At 39.5% G+C, this 16,213-nt stretch overlaps 2 protein-coding genes across 3 annotated transcripts; one reads left to right on the top strand and one right to left on the bottom strand.

The window, feature by feature from the left end:
• Positions 1–54: 54 nt before the first annotated feature.
• LOC102718935 (cysteine-rich receptor-like protein kinase 19) lies at positions 55–4,800 on the bottom strand. Of its 2 annotated transcripts, none has more exons than XM_015838204.2 (8): positions 4,280–4,800; positions 3,934–3,986; positions 3,549–3,628; positions 1,734–1,915; positions 1,436–1,637; positions 996–1,227; positions 742–895; positions 55–597 (listed from the first exon to the last, which is right to left on the bottom strand). In XM_015838204.2, the coding sequence occupies exons 1-8, from the start codon at positions 4,706–4,708 to the stop codon at positions 151–153; spliced, it is 1,779 nt and encodes a 592-aa protein (XP_015693690.2). In that variant the 5' UTR covers positions 4,709–4,800; the 3' UTR covers positions 55–150. The 2 variants fall into 2 exon arrangements, with proteins under 2 accessions (XP_015693690.2, XP_040381535.1); XM_040525601.1 differs by having other exon boundaries at positions 3,934–3,989.
• A 5,241-nt stretch (positions 4,801–10,041) lies between these two features.
• LOC102719215 lies at positions 10,042–15,406 on the top strand. Its single transcript, XM_006657213.3, has 12 exons — positions 10,042–10,411; positions 10,523–10,670; positions 11,141–11,224; positions 11,836–11,952; positions 12,039–12,266; positions 12,359–12,517; positions 12,611–13,095; positions 13,451–13,550; positions 13,970–14,029; positions 14,144–14,236; positions 14,327–14,446; positions 14,666–15,406. The coding sequence occupies exons 1-12, from the start codon at positions 10,329–10,331 to the stop codon at positions 14,987–14,989; spliced, it is 2,001 nt and encodes a 666-aa protein (XP_006657276.2). The 5' UTR covers positions 10,042–10,328; the 3' UTR covers positions 14,990–15,406.
• Positions 15,407–16,213: the final 807 nt, after the last annotated feature.

A 16,213-nucleotide genomic window follows, 5' to 3' on the forward strand; every position in this document is an offset into this window, starting at 1 on the left:
CAATGGGCCTATTTTGGCTGGAACATCCAGGTCGACCAAATTCGGCCCCATCAGACATGGCCTGTTGTTGAGTAATCATCTTGAAATGCAGCGTCAGACACCATAGCTGATAGCTCAATCACTCGACATCACAATCTACATAAATTTGCATCACTTGGGTATACCAATACAAAGACTCGACGAGTCTATCATTTTTTTACAACCATCTATATCTATACGACTATACAAGAGTTGTTGGTTGTATTTTTCTCCAGTCAAATCTCGGTCAACAATGATGCGAATTCTGGTTGACACCGGAGCTGAACTCGTGATGGTTATGTCTATCGTCTTGCTTGACTGACCAGTATATGATGATGAACTGTCAGCACTAGCACCTCCATTAGTCAGCTCAGTTGGCTCCTTTGGATCTGACAGCAATATGCTTTCAGAGTTCAGCATTGCAGTAACATCTGTCATTGTGGGTCGATCTGCTGGATCTTCCTGAGCACAAAGAAGCGCCACCTGGGTGCATCGAATTATCACAGGGCTATCATATCCATCAGATAGTGCTGGATCCACAAGCTCATGCAACTTCTCGTCTCTCCACATATGCCATGCCTGAAACATGTTACAGTTACTATTTAGGTGTCTAACACAAATATTGTCTGTCAGAGCAAGACCATAACAAAAGAAAAATGAAGGATGGAAGTAAAACTCAAAGAAGAGAGTAAATGTGTACTATTGAACTGCATCTTCACTCACATCTCGAACGAGATTGCCAACGGTATCCCCTTGCAGCTCCATTGTGAAATTCCTTCGTCCACTAATGATTTCAAGAACCAAGACGCCGAAGCTAAACACATCTGTCTTAAGAGAGTAGATGCCTTGAGATGCATACTCCGGAGCTATGTAACCACTGGAAATAGATATCAGAGATTCAGATATTTGACAGGAGAAAACTGGAAATAGATGCATGTTTGCGCTGCGCCATGCTTGATATTTGTTGTAGCTCGTACCTGGTTCCCACAACTCTCCCTGTATGCTCCTCTGCTACATCTGAAACCAGTGTCACTGCAGATCCAAAATCAGCAATCCTTGGGTTCGTGTCAAGGTCTAAGAGGATGTTATTGGGTTTCAAATCCCTATGTACAATCCAATAGTGCTTGTGCAGATAAAGAAGCCCCTCAGCTATCCCTTTAATTATCTGAAGTCGCTTAGACCAATTTAGCAATGCTCCCTTCGTTTTGCCTGTGGAATGTTTGCACAAGAAATATAGTGAATATAAATAGTAATCGTTACATGCTGTTCTACAGCAAAAATAGCATAGTAGCAAGTGATATCCGGAGTAATTCTAGCTCGCCTTTGGTAAGACCTGCCTTACATTCACAAGCACATTTATTAGAAAATGGATCAGGCTGTCTTATAAAAGGTTTAAAAGGTCTTTTGTAAAACTTACGGAAAATGGTCCTGTCCAAACTGCCTTTCTGAATGTACTCATAGACAAGGATCCTTTCTTTTTCATGGATGCACCACCCCAATAACTTAATTAGATTGCCATGGTGAATACTTACAAGCTGCAACTCGGTTTTGAAATCAAATATTGCTGCATCAGCATCAAATCTCTTCATGGCAACTGTAAGTCCATCATGTAAGTGGCCCTGTAATAGAGTTATCAATAGCTAAGAGTTTATGCGGCATTCTCATACAATACAATAGAATATATATTCTGTTGACGAGTATATATAATTTATCACCTTGTAAACAGTACCAAATCCACCCTTGCCAAGTTTTCTCTTCTCAGAGAAACCATCTGTAGCTTCCATAATCTGAAAGAAATCAAACCTCCTAAATCCTGGGTAGTTCTTCTCAGTATGGATACAAAGCTTCAGTACTGCCTCAATGTCCATTATTTTTCCTTCTTGCAGGTCCACTGTTACTGAATGAGGGTTATCACTAAAATGAGAAATGTTCAGCTTCTTTTATATAATAGCTACTGACTTCATAGTGAACAAAGGATATATACCTTATGTTAACAAACTCCTTTGGGATAAACTTAATAAGAATAAACGTAAAATAATGAGAACAAATGATATTCATCGTCCATGTATTATATACTTACTATAAAAATGTATGATACCTTCAGTATCTGTCAGCTTCTTCTTGCTGAAGTTCTGCTTTTTGTCAGCTGAAGCTGATGTTGCACATTAGCTGGCATTCTCGTGTTAAGTGTACTTAGTCATCTTTAAACACATTGCAAATGCTACGATAAGATCCAAATACCCAATACTTGATCACAAGTCATGAAGCTATAATGTATGACTAAAATGGAACATTGATTTTCTCTGTTTCAATGAGTTTTTAAGCGTCGATAGTACACTATTACATTTTTAAAAAAAGAAAAAAGAATTACATTTTTGTCAACTCGTAAAACTATAGGATTATCTTAATGATCGCAGGAGCATTTTTTTAAAATTTACAATGATTGGGAGGTATTCCAAGTACCTCCCCTATTATAAAATTTTACCGCTGATTTCTTAAGGATAGTTTACGAATAGAAAATAACATAAGAATGAGCGGTTTAGTAATTGTTTTATCCATGGATAAATTTTTTTCTTCAGTCAGCCGTTTGTGGCCGCAGAAGAGAGATCCATAGCAATCAGCTGCTCATCGTCGCTTATAATCCCGTAGAAATTAGCAAATATGAATTAGTACCACTAATCCAAAATTAATATCTTCTTCCCCCTACTGATTCCGATCTAAAACTTCCGTATTGGGAAGACTGTACTGTTCTGTTCGATCTCCTATCCAGAATAGATCGAAGAGAATAATACATACCGGCCCAGCCGGTGTCCTTTCATCCTTCCCAAAATCCTTCGTTGTTTGGACACAGTAATTACAGAGCCAACAACCTGAGCGCATTACAGAATATCATGATGATCTACCCCTGTGATAACCAATTGCCTCTGCTCACAGTCTAGGTCCTCCTCTATGAGAAATCAAACTACTTGAACAGAGCAAACTTGAGGAGAAGAAACAAACTCCCTCCGGTCAAAAAAAAAATTGTTTCTTAGGACCAGATCTAGCTAACCTTTTAAAATTTTGACTATCGATAATTTCTTAAATGCTTAGTTTAAATAAAAGACAAATGATATGCATAGATTCTTCTCGAAAAGTACTGTCACAAAATCATAAATGTATTAGATTTTACAAATTTATTATAACAAAAAAATGTTTGTCGGAATTTTAAAAGTTTGACAAAGTTTTGTACTAAACGGTAAATATTTTTGACCAGGGTGAGTAGTTATTTAGTGGTTTGGTTTGGCATTCACCAGTGAATGTGATAACACACAGAAAGTTACCAATCTAACCTTTTTTTCACACGTGATGTTTACGTTAATACCTGGTCCACATTTTTAATACCTCCTCACAAGGTACCTTCTCACATAGATCGTTAGATCATAACTAAGAAAGGGATATCAGGCCTCCCAAGCACTGTAGAAAATCTCTTATTTAAGGGTCACCTTTTAATTCATAACTAACAAATGTAGGAAATTTGTAGATTTGGTTACCTGATTTCCCCGCAATTTCACCAGGTTTTGCCGCTCCTTGAACATGTAAATCAATGAACTCCACTACTCTGCTTGGAAACCTAAAATTGGGCAAATATACTCGTTAATGCCAAAATCATAAAAGGAAGGTTCTTGTTTCAGACCTAACAAAATGACATATTCACAATTGCTGAATTTTTGACATAGTCAAGTTTGATGTCGTTATAGTTTTTGTCAATCAGCAATCGAACGGACAAGGTCAATGATTCTCTGGTGTTTAAACATTAAAGTAACACAATACCAGTGGTGATTTATGTTCAGTGCCACCAACATCAGGTCCGTGATTTAATATAAAAAAGGAGCATTTTTTTAGTAGTTTTTTTAGATAATGGAAATAGTATTTAACCTTGTGTGATGGTCTGAACAGCTTGGGACCATACTGGGTTCCCCCTCGGTTACCTGCTAGACAAGAATAGTGAAAACTTCAGATATCATTTATATGCAATTGGCCTGTATATAAAGTTAATTTTTGGAGATACCAGTTCACAAATGTCAAATAACAAAAATCCTATGAATCCAGGTAAAGTTGTCTGACTGTAATAAGTCAAAATGGTTATGTACAAGTGCACGACAGAAACATTGACAGGATCACTTGAACATATCACTTCGATCAGATGAACCATCACAAGCTCCAATTTTGAGATGAACCAACCAAATTATCTAATTACTGGCAAAAGTTGGAACAGGCTTACTGTGACACGACGATTGTTGCTGCCGTCGACGAGGGCGATGAGAGGGATGAGGCGGATGTACATGTCGATCTCGTGCTGCGCGGCGCCGAGCTCGTCGGCCATCCGGGCGCCGAGGAGCAGGCGGTGGAGGTAGCCGCGGTCCTCCTGGCACGCCGTGACGAGCGCGTAGCACCGCCGCAGCGCGCCCCGGAGCTGCTCGAGCGGCCGCCGGGTGGCCTCCCGCCGCATCAGCTCGGCGAGCTCCAGCTCCCGCAGCAGGCCGCCGACGAGCTCCACGTGCTGCCCCAGCCGCCTGCACGCGTCCCGGTGGCGACGCGCCGCCAGCGCCGCCTGCACCACCATGTAGGCCAGCCCGAGCGCGTCGACGCCGACCAGCTGCGCCACGTTCGACGCCTGCCCGAGCGCGCCCCACAGGCCGCCGCTCGCCATGGCCGCTCCCCCGTCACGGTGCAGCTCGGTCGGCCGCTCCTACCCGACGCCTCGACCGTCTCTCGTCTCGCGCCGGCTCGCCGATTTGCCCGTCGCCGACTTCTCGCCATTGGCGTACGTGGAATGGGTGTACGTGGAACGCGACTTTGACCAAGTGAGCAGCTGTGGACTGTGGTCGGTGACTTTGGGCCCGTTTAGTTCTCACAAAAATTTTCCTAAAATCTTGGCACGAATCTTTGGATATATAAATAAAACATTAAGTATAAATAAAAAACTAATAATAGAATTAGAGAAATCGTGAGAAGAATCTTTTAAACCTAATTAGCCTTGAATGCCATAGTAACCCACACGTGATTTTCGGATGAGCTATAAAATTCGTCTTTTTCATTCACGTGCGAAAACCTATTTTAATATTCGGTCAAACATTATGACCATCTTGTGTGAGATAGACAGCAAACCTTTGTAGTTGCAAGGCCAGGTCCATCGAGATGGCGTGGGGCCAACAAACACATGGCCGAGATTTTTAGTCCATTACGAAATTTGTGGGCTTGTCTGATGGAGCAGTGCAGTGTGGAGCAGAGTGACTAGGAGTGTGCCGAAAAATTCTATTGTGACTCCCTCAACTTTTGCCCGGTTTGATTCACGATCCCTCGACCATAGAAGCAGATACAGACGCTCCTCCGACTATTACAACCACCTCAATTTACCTTCTTATAGGTAGCTTTAATGGCAGTTTCATGCTACGTGATGTTCACATGGTTCTCATCTCACATGGCACATGCTCTCTTCGATAAAAATATTTGTTGTTTAAGGCATGATTTAGTTAAACTTGTAAAATTTTAATTATCGGTTATTTCTTAATACTTAGTTTAAATAGAACACAAATGAAGAGAGCATGATTTAGTCAAATTTGTAAAATTCTAACCACTTCTTAGAAATGTATTGCCACTTCGATGCCAAGTGACCATCATGTAGGGCGAAGGCTAGGTCAGAAAACTAAGTAGTAGGCATATCAACCATAACTTCTTAAGTAGGTAAAATAAGATGGTTTTAATAGTTGAAGGGGTGTTTATATCTATTTTTATGATTGAGGAACCTAAAGCAAACTCGGACAATAGTCAAGGGACTAATAATGTTTTTTCCAAGAGTAGCGTGTTTAACAAACACAACCTATAAAAGTGCAGGGGACTTTTTTACGCTGCTCAACTTTGTTTTAGACCATCCACGATATGTTGATCCAATGGATAGTATTGCCTTACTTCAGGGAGGTAAGAGATTATAAATTAGGAAAACATACATTTTTTTCAACATGCTATAAAAGTACTATTGCATATAAAGTGAGTAATTAATGTAAAAGTTGCCATAACATGCCTTGCTATATTTTTGAATTTGCATAATAATGCTCAAAGGTACTGAATTTAAATTTTGAGCATCATATGTATTACAAACTAAATGAGAATTTTAAAAACTATGATAAATCCAGTAGATTTCAAGGTATATAATGAAAATTTTCAAGTGCTTAAAATCTTAGCTCTCTTTGATTTCATTTCACATAACCCAGATTTGGTATTTTAAAACAACAGATATATATTTTATAAAAAACATAAATTTGTTGTAATGGATTTCAACATCTTAATTCATACTTTTACCTTCATTTCTAAGGAACTCTTAAAAAGTTGAGTTTAATTGCACTCATAATTTCTGCATGCATAGTTAATCTGGAAGAAGAATTATATGCATTAATGCTTCCCTTTTGTCAAGAGATTTCTTAATCAGGAATTAAAGAATATATTATCATTATATAAAACTAATAAAAAATCAAACAGCTAGGATTCATCATTCATGCTTAGCACTTACCATTCTATAGGTAAAAAAGGAGCACCTTAAAATGACTCGTGTGTGTGTGTGTGGGGGGGGGGGGGGGGGTATAAAAGGCCTTGATGAGATGCATACTCACGGTTCTGTACTCCTATGTAACCACTGAAAAATGCTGCAGTAGATATCAGATGTGTGACATTAGCACACTGACACAAATGCCGCGCTGCATCATTAATGACATTTGTTCAGCTATCCTTGGATTCTCTCCTTTAACGTATGAAAGACTGAAACCAATGTCATAGCTCATCCAAAAATCATGTATGGTTTAATAGAATCTGATTTGGTTTCATGTCCCTATGTGGTAATGTACAACAAGTACAATCTATGGTTGATTGTGAGGGTAAAAGTCCCTCGGTCAGCCCTTCAATCATCCGAGTATGATTTCAAACATCAAGACCGCGTTTAGTTCCTAAAATTTTTTTTTGAGAGAGATCACATCAATATGTACGATTATATATTTGAAGTATTAAATGTAGTCTAATTACAAAACAAATTTCAGATTTCGCCTGAGAACCGCGAGACGAATCTTTTGAGTCTAATTAATCCATTATTAGCACATGTTGGTTACTATATCACTTATGACTAATCATGTATTAATTAGGCTCAAAAGATTTATCTCACAATTTCCTTCATAACTGTATAATTAGTTTTAATGTTTATATATATTTAATACTTTATTTATGTGTCCAAAGATTCGATGTGATGTTTTTAGAAAAAGTTTTCGAAAACTAAACATGGACTAAGAAATATTTTTTTCACGTGTCTTTGTGACTATTGGCCTGTTCTTTTTTTTTCATAAAATTTATAGTTTTTTCTAGAATATTTGATTTAAGGTAGTATAAACTACTCAATTAATAAAGCAGAAAAAACAATTCTTTTAGAGATTTTATATGTGAAACGTTTATATAGAACAAATTGTGTCATTTAGTAACTTGAAAAATATGACGATAAAAAACATCCCCTTTGAAGTCTCAACCTGAACAAGCAAATGCATCCCTCGTTGCAGCGGGCATGAGCACGGATGAGACGAGGGCTTCTGGACAGTTGGACCACGCACAACGGCGCAGGAACTGAGCAGCAGAGGCCATCACATTCCGTGCCGGCTGCATTGAAACCAATTCAATGACACCTCGCGTTACTCCTACTCCTACTTTCCCCTGTGCGTGCATCGCATGAAAATGCAGGAACAGTAACACAAGAACAGTGCTATAGCCTACCATGGCAGCCAGTGTGGGACTCAAATTAAGTGACATTGTCATGATGACATTAAGTGGGTTTCGTACGTCAGTGATTTAATATCACCAAAAATATTATGTAATAATATCACTAAATCTAAATCAGCTAGCGCACAGCATCCGTAGGTGGCGGATTCCTCCTGCTCCCTGGCCGGCGGGCGTGTCCGCCGTTACCGGCCGCCGCGAGAGCTCGCGAGCTGGCTGCCTGGTTGGCACTGATGAGCAGAAGATGAACTGGGCGTGTGGGATATGTAAGAGAAGAAGAAAAAAACACGGCTCAGCTTTTGATGATGCCGGACGAGGCCAACGGGAAGACGCAACGAAAGCGCGTCGCCTCTCCTCCCGGGGGAGAAGAAAAGCTGCCCGCTGCCGCCGGTCGGCCCGGCGGAGATCCCGATCCTGCTGAAAGCCATCGCCCTGGTGGCGTAGCACGGGCGTCACTTACCTGGGAAGTTTCATCGTTCATGTGCCACGCAAAAACAGTTTTACTAATTATTCGTCACATCAAGATCCAAGATCTATGAATTAAATTGCAAAAAAAACACTTTTTTCTTATATTTTGTAGGAATATATATTATTTTTAAGAAAATCAAACTAAGAATATATCGTGCCACCACCGACTCCTGTGTCTTCGATGCACGTGGCAATAAGACGATCAAACTTATGCTTATAAATTAAAATTAAAATTTTTAACTTAATTTTAATATTTGTTTATCATACTTTATTTATAGATCATAATAAATATATATATAAACATTCTATTTACAAATTAATTTTCGTTTATAAATATGATCCCATATTTAATGGTTACGTGGGTGTTGGCATTATAGAAAAATGATGTCACTACACTGACACGGTTTCTTTTTATAAAAAAAAGGTCTTAAACGGTTTATTTCTGAAAATTATAAAAGGGTGTATTCTGAAAAAGAAAACCAAGATCTACAGCAACGGCATGCTAGTACCATATTTTAGTGCTGGCCATCTGCTACAGCTACCTGGATTCCAAAACGGATGCAATTTGTGCTGAATTTTCAGATGTAGTACAGCACAGTACCAACCAGGATTAGTAGTACTTCATTTTAGCTGACCTAGGATTAGTACTTGGTACTACTAGCCCAGTGACATCATTAAACACTCATAAAATCGTGCTCTGTGTGACCACCTACCTTGTCATTTAAGCACACAGCAACATAAGCCACACTTCTATTATTAGTACCATAAACACAAACACAACAATCACATGAGTACTAGCTAGTGTACTAAGTATAACTACTTAACACGCGTGGAAATCCTAAGTAACATCTATTCGCTTTCTTTTCATCAAACTGCAACTGGCACGATGATAGTCTAGTTTGGAGCAGTTCCTAACAGCTACAGCAACAATTTTCTCCCATAATCTCCAACTTATCTAAGCAATCAGAACCAACATGCATAGAATTTATAAAATAAACTATGAGAGCAATGTAAATAATATATCAGCAGTTAACTATGAAAATCCATACATTATATGCAAATAATCTAATAGCACTCATACAATAGTTATAGATATAACTATATTATCAATCCTCGTCGTCTTTTCGTTTCTATTTATACTTATAAACTAAAATTTAAATTTTTAACCTTAAATTTAAAGTTAATTTTAGCTTTAGCTTTTAACCTCGTCGTCTTTTCGTTTTTTTCATCGAAGTTTGTTTTCCAGCCTTAGCTTTTAGGACACTATAAATACATTTATAAAAAAATATTTATAAATTATTTTTTTTTATAAATATGTCGTTTGGTTTTTTATAAAAAACCAAACATCACCCCATTAGTTTTCTTTTTTTACACTTAAGTATAGATATGGTGTATTAAATTTCGTAGGTTGTTTATACTCGCAATGAATTATAGTTATTTTTAAATTCTCAATAGCTAATTAATCGCTAGCTTCTTTTCAAAGAACTTTTAACCTCCTCCAAACAGAAGCGACGTAGGTGTATCTGTCTACACGGTGGTGCCGCTCGTCGCCGGCGGCCCACAGCGGGAGAGGGGAGGGGAGCGGCTCACCAACTCCACCAAAATCTCGCACGCTTCACTCACTCCCCCCTGGGCCACTACTGTTCCTCTCCCGCTGAGCAGCGGGGACCACGTGGCACGCGCGCACACCCAACAAGATTTGACTAATTGCTTCCCTTTTTAGAGGGCTTTGCCCCCCTTCGCCTCCTCGCCAATGTCGCACCGGAATGATTGTTGCAGCGGAGCAGGAGGAACAACAGGTTGCTAGCTAGTCATGGCGGCCATCATCGCAGCCACCACCAGCAGGAGGAGCGACTCTGTAGCCTCTCCTCGATCGGTGGTGCTGTGATTGTGATGGGTTGCTACGAGCTGTTACGAGTAGATCCTGGCATTTGGCTTTGTCGTTTGCCTTGTTCGGGGCTGTTTGGTTTTTGGGTGGTTAGTTAGTTTAGTGGTGGAGATTGTACTTGCGTTTGTTAAAGAATCGGTTTTGGTGGTGGTGGTGGTGGTGGTGGATGCTGTGCGTCCGCGCGGAGGACGCCTTGGCCGCCGCTGCAGCCGTGGCCGTGGCGTCCGACAAGATGCGCTCCGTGACCTTGTCAGTCTCGCTCGCGGTCTCCTGCTGGCTTAATTTACCTGCTTCATGGCTGTTTGCTGTTGGCTGTCAGAGCTCAAAGCTGGTTCTTTTTCTCGCTGTGCGTGTGTGCAGGGGCGGCACGATCCAGAGGGCGATGCGGAGGATCGGCGGCGGCGGCGGCGGCGGCGGCCGGAGATCGGCCGGGTCGAAGGGCGCGCCGCAGCGAGCGGAATGCCTGGCGCCGGGGAGCGGCGCCGACGCGTCGGCGAGCTGCTCCGCGGTTGGTTTCTAGTATCTCTCAGATTAAAAGTCCACTCCTTTCTTGTTGCAACTGTTCTTGACCCCGGGATTATTATTGGCATCCTAAGTGCCAAATCATCCGTACGATGGACGTGCAATTTTGGTTCTTCGTGCGAAGATTGTTGTTCTGTAAACTCGCAAATGTGGTATTTTTGTTGTGCATCCTGCCATCCTGGGCACTGAGCAGCTTCAGACAAGCTTATCTGTGCTCGCGTGCCAAAATTTTGAGGGGCCCAGATGAAATGTCACTTTCCCCTCGCTGTTCTTCGCATGTCTAGTTTAGTAGATGCAGAGATTTTGACTACTTGTCTGCTGCATTCTGAACTACAATTTTTTTGGATGGATTCTGTCCTGGTAGTGTCCTCGACTGAGAATTTTGTATGATTCATGTTTATTTTGGGACGTTTTAGGTGATATGTGACCTGATTGCTGTGTGTGTTTCCTCTGTAGGATGATAGCAGCAATTGCACTGACAAGAGGGATGCAAGCCGAAGGGTAAGGATGCGGCTGTACAGATCGGAGCTAGAGCAGGAAGTGAGTGCATTTCTTGGTGTACTTATTCTTGTTATGAGTTGTTATGACTTGTGTTCCTGTAAAACTGTACTGACGGGGCTAACTAGTACTGGCTGAGGCTGTGGTATTATCCAACGCTTCACTGAAAATCGATTCATAGAGTGGTCCTCAAGTGAAACTCAAGTGAAATCTAATATCTGCTACCTACCGTTTGCCAAAAATTCCAGATGGCGTGTCTTGAGTACTGGATATCTATAGTATCATGCTAAATATGATAATGCTTATGCTTGGCATTTACTCAAACAGTTTCTGTTGACTTGGTGATTATCAGAGCAATCGTTAGTTTTTTTTCAAAGAAAAAGCCAAACGGTATTTTCAAATGAAAAATAATTTTTGAATAAGAAATTTATATACATGGCCTTTGCGACCTAAAAGCAAAGACCGGAAAACAAACTACGATGAAAAAACCCTCAAAATCAACTCTAAATTTAAAGTTGAAAAATTCAAATTTTGGCTTATAAGCATAAACAGAAATGAAAAGATGAGACCCTATATGTGTAGTTATAGTTACTCTGACTCTGCATTTCAAATGAGTAAGAGCTAATATACTCGGATATTATTACATATTTCAGGTAGAAAAACTACAGAGGCAACTTGAAGAAGAGATTGACTTGCAGTTGGCATTAACAGATGCCATCACAAATAATGCCACACTGTTACTTGAGCCTTCTGCTAAGCTTCCAAATAAGGTGCAGATTGCATTTTACTTGATATTTTTCATGTGTATCTAGACAGCCACTCTCATATATTTGCTACCTCAATCTTTCATTTGCAGGCACAGGAACTAATAATTAGCATAGCCTCCTTGGAGAATATTGTCTCAAAACTTGAAGAGGACCTAAATGAATTATGTTACCAACTGTGTCATTTGAGGAATGATACACTAGTTGCAGAAAGTAATTCCAGATGCTTAGAAACTCTAGCTGAAGAAAACAGTTCGAGAAGTTTACTGTCTACATCATTCCAGTACCAAACACTAACTTGTAAATGTATAGAGGAGGAGGTAGGTCTTGATTATAGAAATGATCTCATTTTAAAGTGCTTCTTTTGGTATCCAGTTACTGACATTTATTTTCCATTTTTGAACTTGTGAAGCACATATCAACACTAAGAGATCCGAAGCTTGGAGAATCTGAATCAATGCAAGAAGGTTTTTTCCTTGGGATTGGAGACCAACAAAATGTTCAAAAAGAGAGTGAGGAGATAGAGCTGGTGTCTCGAGATGGGCTTCTCGAAAAACACCGGGATGAAGAGGTGTATATTGTCAGTTTTAGTCAAACTTGACTCTATGCTTTATTAAAATTCTTTAAGTTTCCATAAAATAAATTTTAGCTTGTTTATTGGCAGATAAAAGAATCCAATTCTATGGAAAATGGAGGCAAAGAAGATCAGACAGTAGATGCATTATCATTTGACCAATCTTGTCAGAAGAAAAACAGCATTTATGGTAATGTGTGGAATGACAATCCAAATAAGCTCTCTGAAGAGATGGTGCGCTGTATGAGAGATATCTTCCTTCGTTTATCTGAATCATCATCCGAGATATCACCAAAGGGGTCTTCTAATAATTCGATTTCATCAGCAGAACGTCTATCTGGCTGTACATTGACATCTATATCAGATTCATCCTTAATGGCATCAGTGATGCAAAGCCCTTCAATTGACTCAAACCATGACAGTATTTATGAAGTTAGATGCTTTGATCCCTACAAAGTTAATGGCAAGGAGGTTCGAAGAGACATTGGGAATTATTCTTCAGTAGCTGAGGTGTCTTGGATGTATGTTGGCAAGGAACAACTTGCATATGCATCCGAAGCTTTGAAAAATTTCAGGTTTCCTAATTGAACTCTGTCTATAGCTATTAATACTAATGTATTCGTTGCATGTCTACATCAAAAATATCCTGTACCAATATAGAAAAGCAAAACTAGAGCAATAATTAAGCATTTGATATGATGCATCAATATATTCATGAGAAAATTTGTTCTAAAATAATATTCATTGAGAAAATGCTACACTGTTAGATTCAGTTGTAGTTGATGTTTTTTGAAACTGTGTTACTTTGTTTCTACCTGATAATGAAGAGTATTATTGCTTGGTGTTATGTTTGTGAACAAGAGATTGACATAATATTATATCATGACTTATGTGATTGCTATTAACCGTTTTAGCTACTCTTGTCTGCAGGATTCTCGTGGAGCAACTATCCAAGGTTGACCCTACATGTATGAATTGTGATGAGCGGTTAGCATTTTGGATTAATCTGTACAATGCATTGATAATGCATGTAAGTACCCATTCAAATAAAAATGCAGTTTGCATGGAAAGATGATGTTATAGTAGTTATTAGCAAAATATTGTGCATTTTGTTATGAGATTTGCTCCGGTCCAACAAAAAGTACCTCGAGGTACTGGTATCCCGAGGTACCAAATCGTTTTTCATCATTAGATCTAGCTGAGTAGGATGTGCACTGTTAGATCCAACGATCAGAAACGATTTAGTATCGCGAGGTACTTTTTGTTATTTTTTGTTGGACTGAAGCAAACCTCTTTATAGTATGTGTCACCCTGGTGTTTTCTCATTGAAATAACAGTTCCTGTTCTTTGATTGCACTTTGCATTGTCCTTTATTCTGGGCCAATGCATTGCTGTTACTCTTGGTTACTTGCTCTCATGTGTTGTGCATGCTTTCTTTGAGTTTACCAGGCATATTTGGCCTATGGGGTTCCTGAGAACGACATTAAGCTCTTCTCGCTGATGCAAAAGGTTTGTCATCTTTGGCACTTTTTTGAAAGATATCGTTAGTCAACATAAAAAGAAATATACCATTAGCTTATATCATGGTTCTTTAAAAAGATGCTAACCAACTTGGAATTACAGGCGTGTTACATGGTCGGTGGGCAGTCATTCAGTGCAGCAGAAATTGAGTTTGTGATTCTGAAGATGAAGACTCCATTACATCGACCACAACTTGTATGCGCTCTACTCTTGATTTTCATTTCCTTTCTTCTTTTTCTGCACACAAGTCGCAATGCAGCTTATATTTTTTTTCTCAATTTTCAGTCGTTGATGCTGGCTCTTCACAAGTTCAGAGTTACTGAGGAGCACAAGAAATTTTCAATAGATGACGCAGAGCCCCTCGTGTTGTTTGCGCTTAGTTGTGGGATGTTCTCATCACCTGCTGTAAGTATAGTGCTTCTCAACATGTATACATAACACGGGCTATCTTGTAAAGAAACTAAAGTTGCAAGTGCTATATATGCCACTGAATTTATTCCCTTAAGCCTAAAACACTTCTGAATCATCTTTTATTTTCCAATATTTATAACAAAAGTACTGTCAGAAGCGAGCTTGTTCCAACCCACAGTTTCGGAAATCAAATGACTGATTGTTGTCGAACAGGTCAGGATTTTCTCAGCGGGGAATGTTCGACAGGAGCTTCAGGAATCAATGAGAGACTACATCCGAGCATCGGTTGGTATAAATGACAGCGGAAAGCTCATCGTCCCGAAGCTGCTTCAGAGCTATGCCAAGGGCACCGTGGAGGACTCCCTGCTCGCCGACTGGATCTGCCGTCACCTGACACCAAACCAGGTCGCGGCTGTTCAGGACACCTCTTCGTCGCGAAAACAGCGGCTTCTTGGAGTGTGCAGCTTTAGCGTGGTTCCATTCGACTCAAAATTCCGGTATCTCTTCTTGCCTGACAAGAACTGTTCCCAGCACTGAATCAAGCTGCCCTTTTGCCAATGTTCAGAAAGACACCAAGAGTAGTAGGCATTTTGATATACTGGAAAGAAAATATATGAATTAATCAGCTGTACATGTTGTAAATCCTAGGGTGATTCTTTTGGCTTGTAAAGATTGTCAGTTCGTTTGTAAACTGTGGTATAAAGGGTTGTTTATAATTTGCCTCTTTTTAGCAGATTGTCACTTCAATCAAGATGGTAGAGCAGACAGTTTTTCATCATCTGGTAGCTCCCTGCTGTCCTGATTGTAGCAGCCCCGACCGTCATGATCAAAAGACGACAGTGTGTTGGCATGACCATCTGCATTATTGCATAGCACTAGCGAATGCTTGTTAAGACTTGAGAGTTAGTAAGGCATTCTTTTGTAAGCAGAGAAAAGGTACCATCTTTTGACTTTTGAAAGGAATACACGAAACGACAAATTTACAAACAAAAAATATTTTATAAATAATTTTTTATATATTATGAATAATTTTTTATATATTTGTTCTTAGTGATTTAAAAGCTAAAATTGAAAAATAACTCGCTATAAAAACTACTCAAAATTAACTTTAAAGTTAAAAATTAAAAATTTTGACTTCTAAGCCGTGTTCGGCCACGGGAGTTAGATATCTAACTCTCCTCTTTTTTCGCGCGCGGTGTACACGCTTCTCGAATTGCTAAACGGTGTATTTTTTGCGAAAATTTTCTATACAAAAGTTGTTTTAAAAAAATCATATTAATCTATTATATATTTTTAATAATTAATAATTAATTAATCATGTACTAATCTATCACTACGTTTTTCGTGATTACCGCTCTATCTCCGGTGGTGGTTCAGTTCCTGATCGGCGCATTGACTCACATTGCAGTCGCAGCCCGCAGGCCTTTCCTACCAAACAAACCCACCACATCCTGATGAGCCTCGCCACCGGCGCCGGCATCGGCAGCGGTAGAAGCGTTGGTCACCGGAGTACGGGACGGCGGCGGTGGCGGCGGCGGTAAGGGCTGCTTTGGTTCATGGCATTAACTGGCCTTAAATAGTACTTTCTTCGATTTTTTTTGACACTGTTGATTTTTTATCTAACTCTTGTCTTATTCAAAAAATTATATAATTATTGACTATTTTATTATGATTTGATTTATTACGAAAGTAACTTAAAGTATGATTTATAATTTTATATATTTAAATAAAATTTTTAAATAAGACGAAGGATCAAACGTA

The sequence above is a fragment of the Oryza brachyantha genome, chromosome 6 (genome assembly GCF_000231095.2).
Source record: "Oryza brachyantha chromosome 6, ObraRS2, whole genome shotgun sequence".
Taxonomy (NCBI): Eukaryota; Viridiplantae; Streptophyta; class Magnoliopsida; order Poales; family Poaceae; genus Oryza; species Oryza brachyantha.

What these genes read in the sequence shown, in the direction of transcription:
- LOC102719215 (XM_006657213.3), top strand. Translation starts at nt 10,329, where the DNA reads ATGCTGTGCGTCCGCGCGGAGGACGCCTTGGCCGCCGCTGCAGCCGTG. An exon ending in GAAGCTTTGAAAAATTTCAG is followed by an intron (nt 13,096 to 13,450) that starts GTTTCCTAATTG and finishes TCTTGTCTGCAG; the next exon opens with GATTCTCGTGGAGCAACTAT. An exon ending in GGATGTTCTCATCACCTGCT is followed by an intron (nt 14,447 to 14,665) that starts GTAAGTATAGTG and finishes GTTGTCGAACAG; the next exon opens with GTCAGGATTTTCTCAGCGGG.
- LOC102718935 (XM_040525601.1), bottom strand. Translation starts at nt 4,708, where the DNA reads ATGGCGAGCGGCGGCCTGTGGGGCGCGCTCGGGCAGGCGTCGAACGTG. An exon ending in GGGAGAGTTGTGGGAACCAG is followed by an intron (nt 896 to 995) that starts GTACGAGCTACA and finishes ATCTATTTCCAG; the next exon opens with TGGTTACATAGCTCCGGAGT. An exon ending in TTGGCAATCTCGTTCGAGAT is followed by an intron (nt 598 to 741) that starts GTGAGTGAAGAT and finishes AACATGTTTCAG; the next exon opens with GCATGGCATATGTGGAGAGA.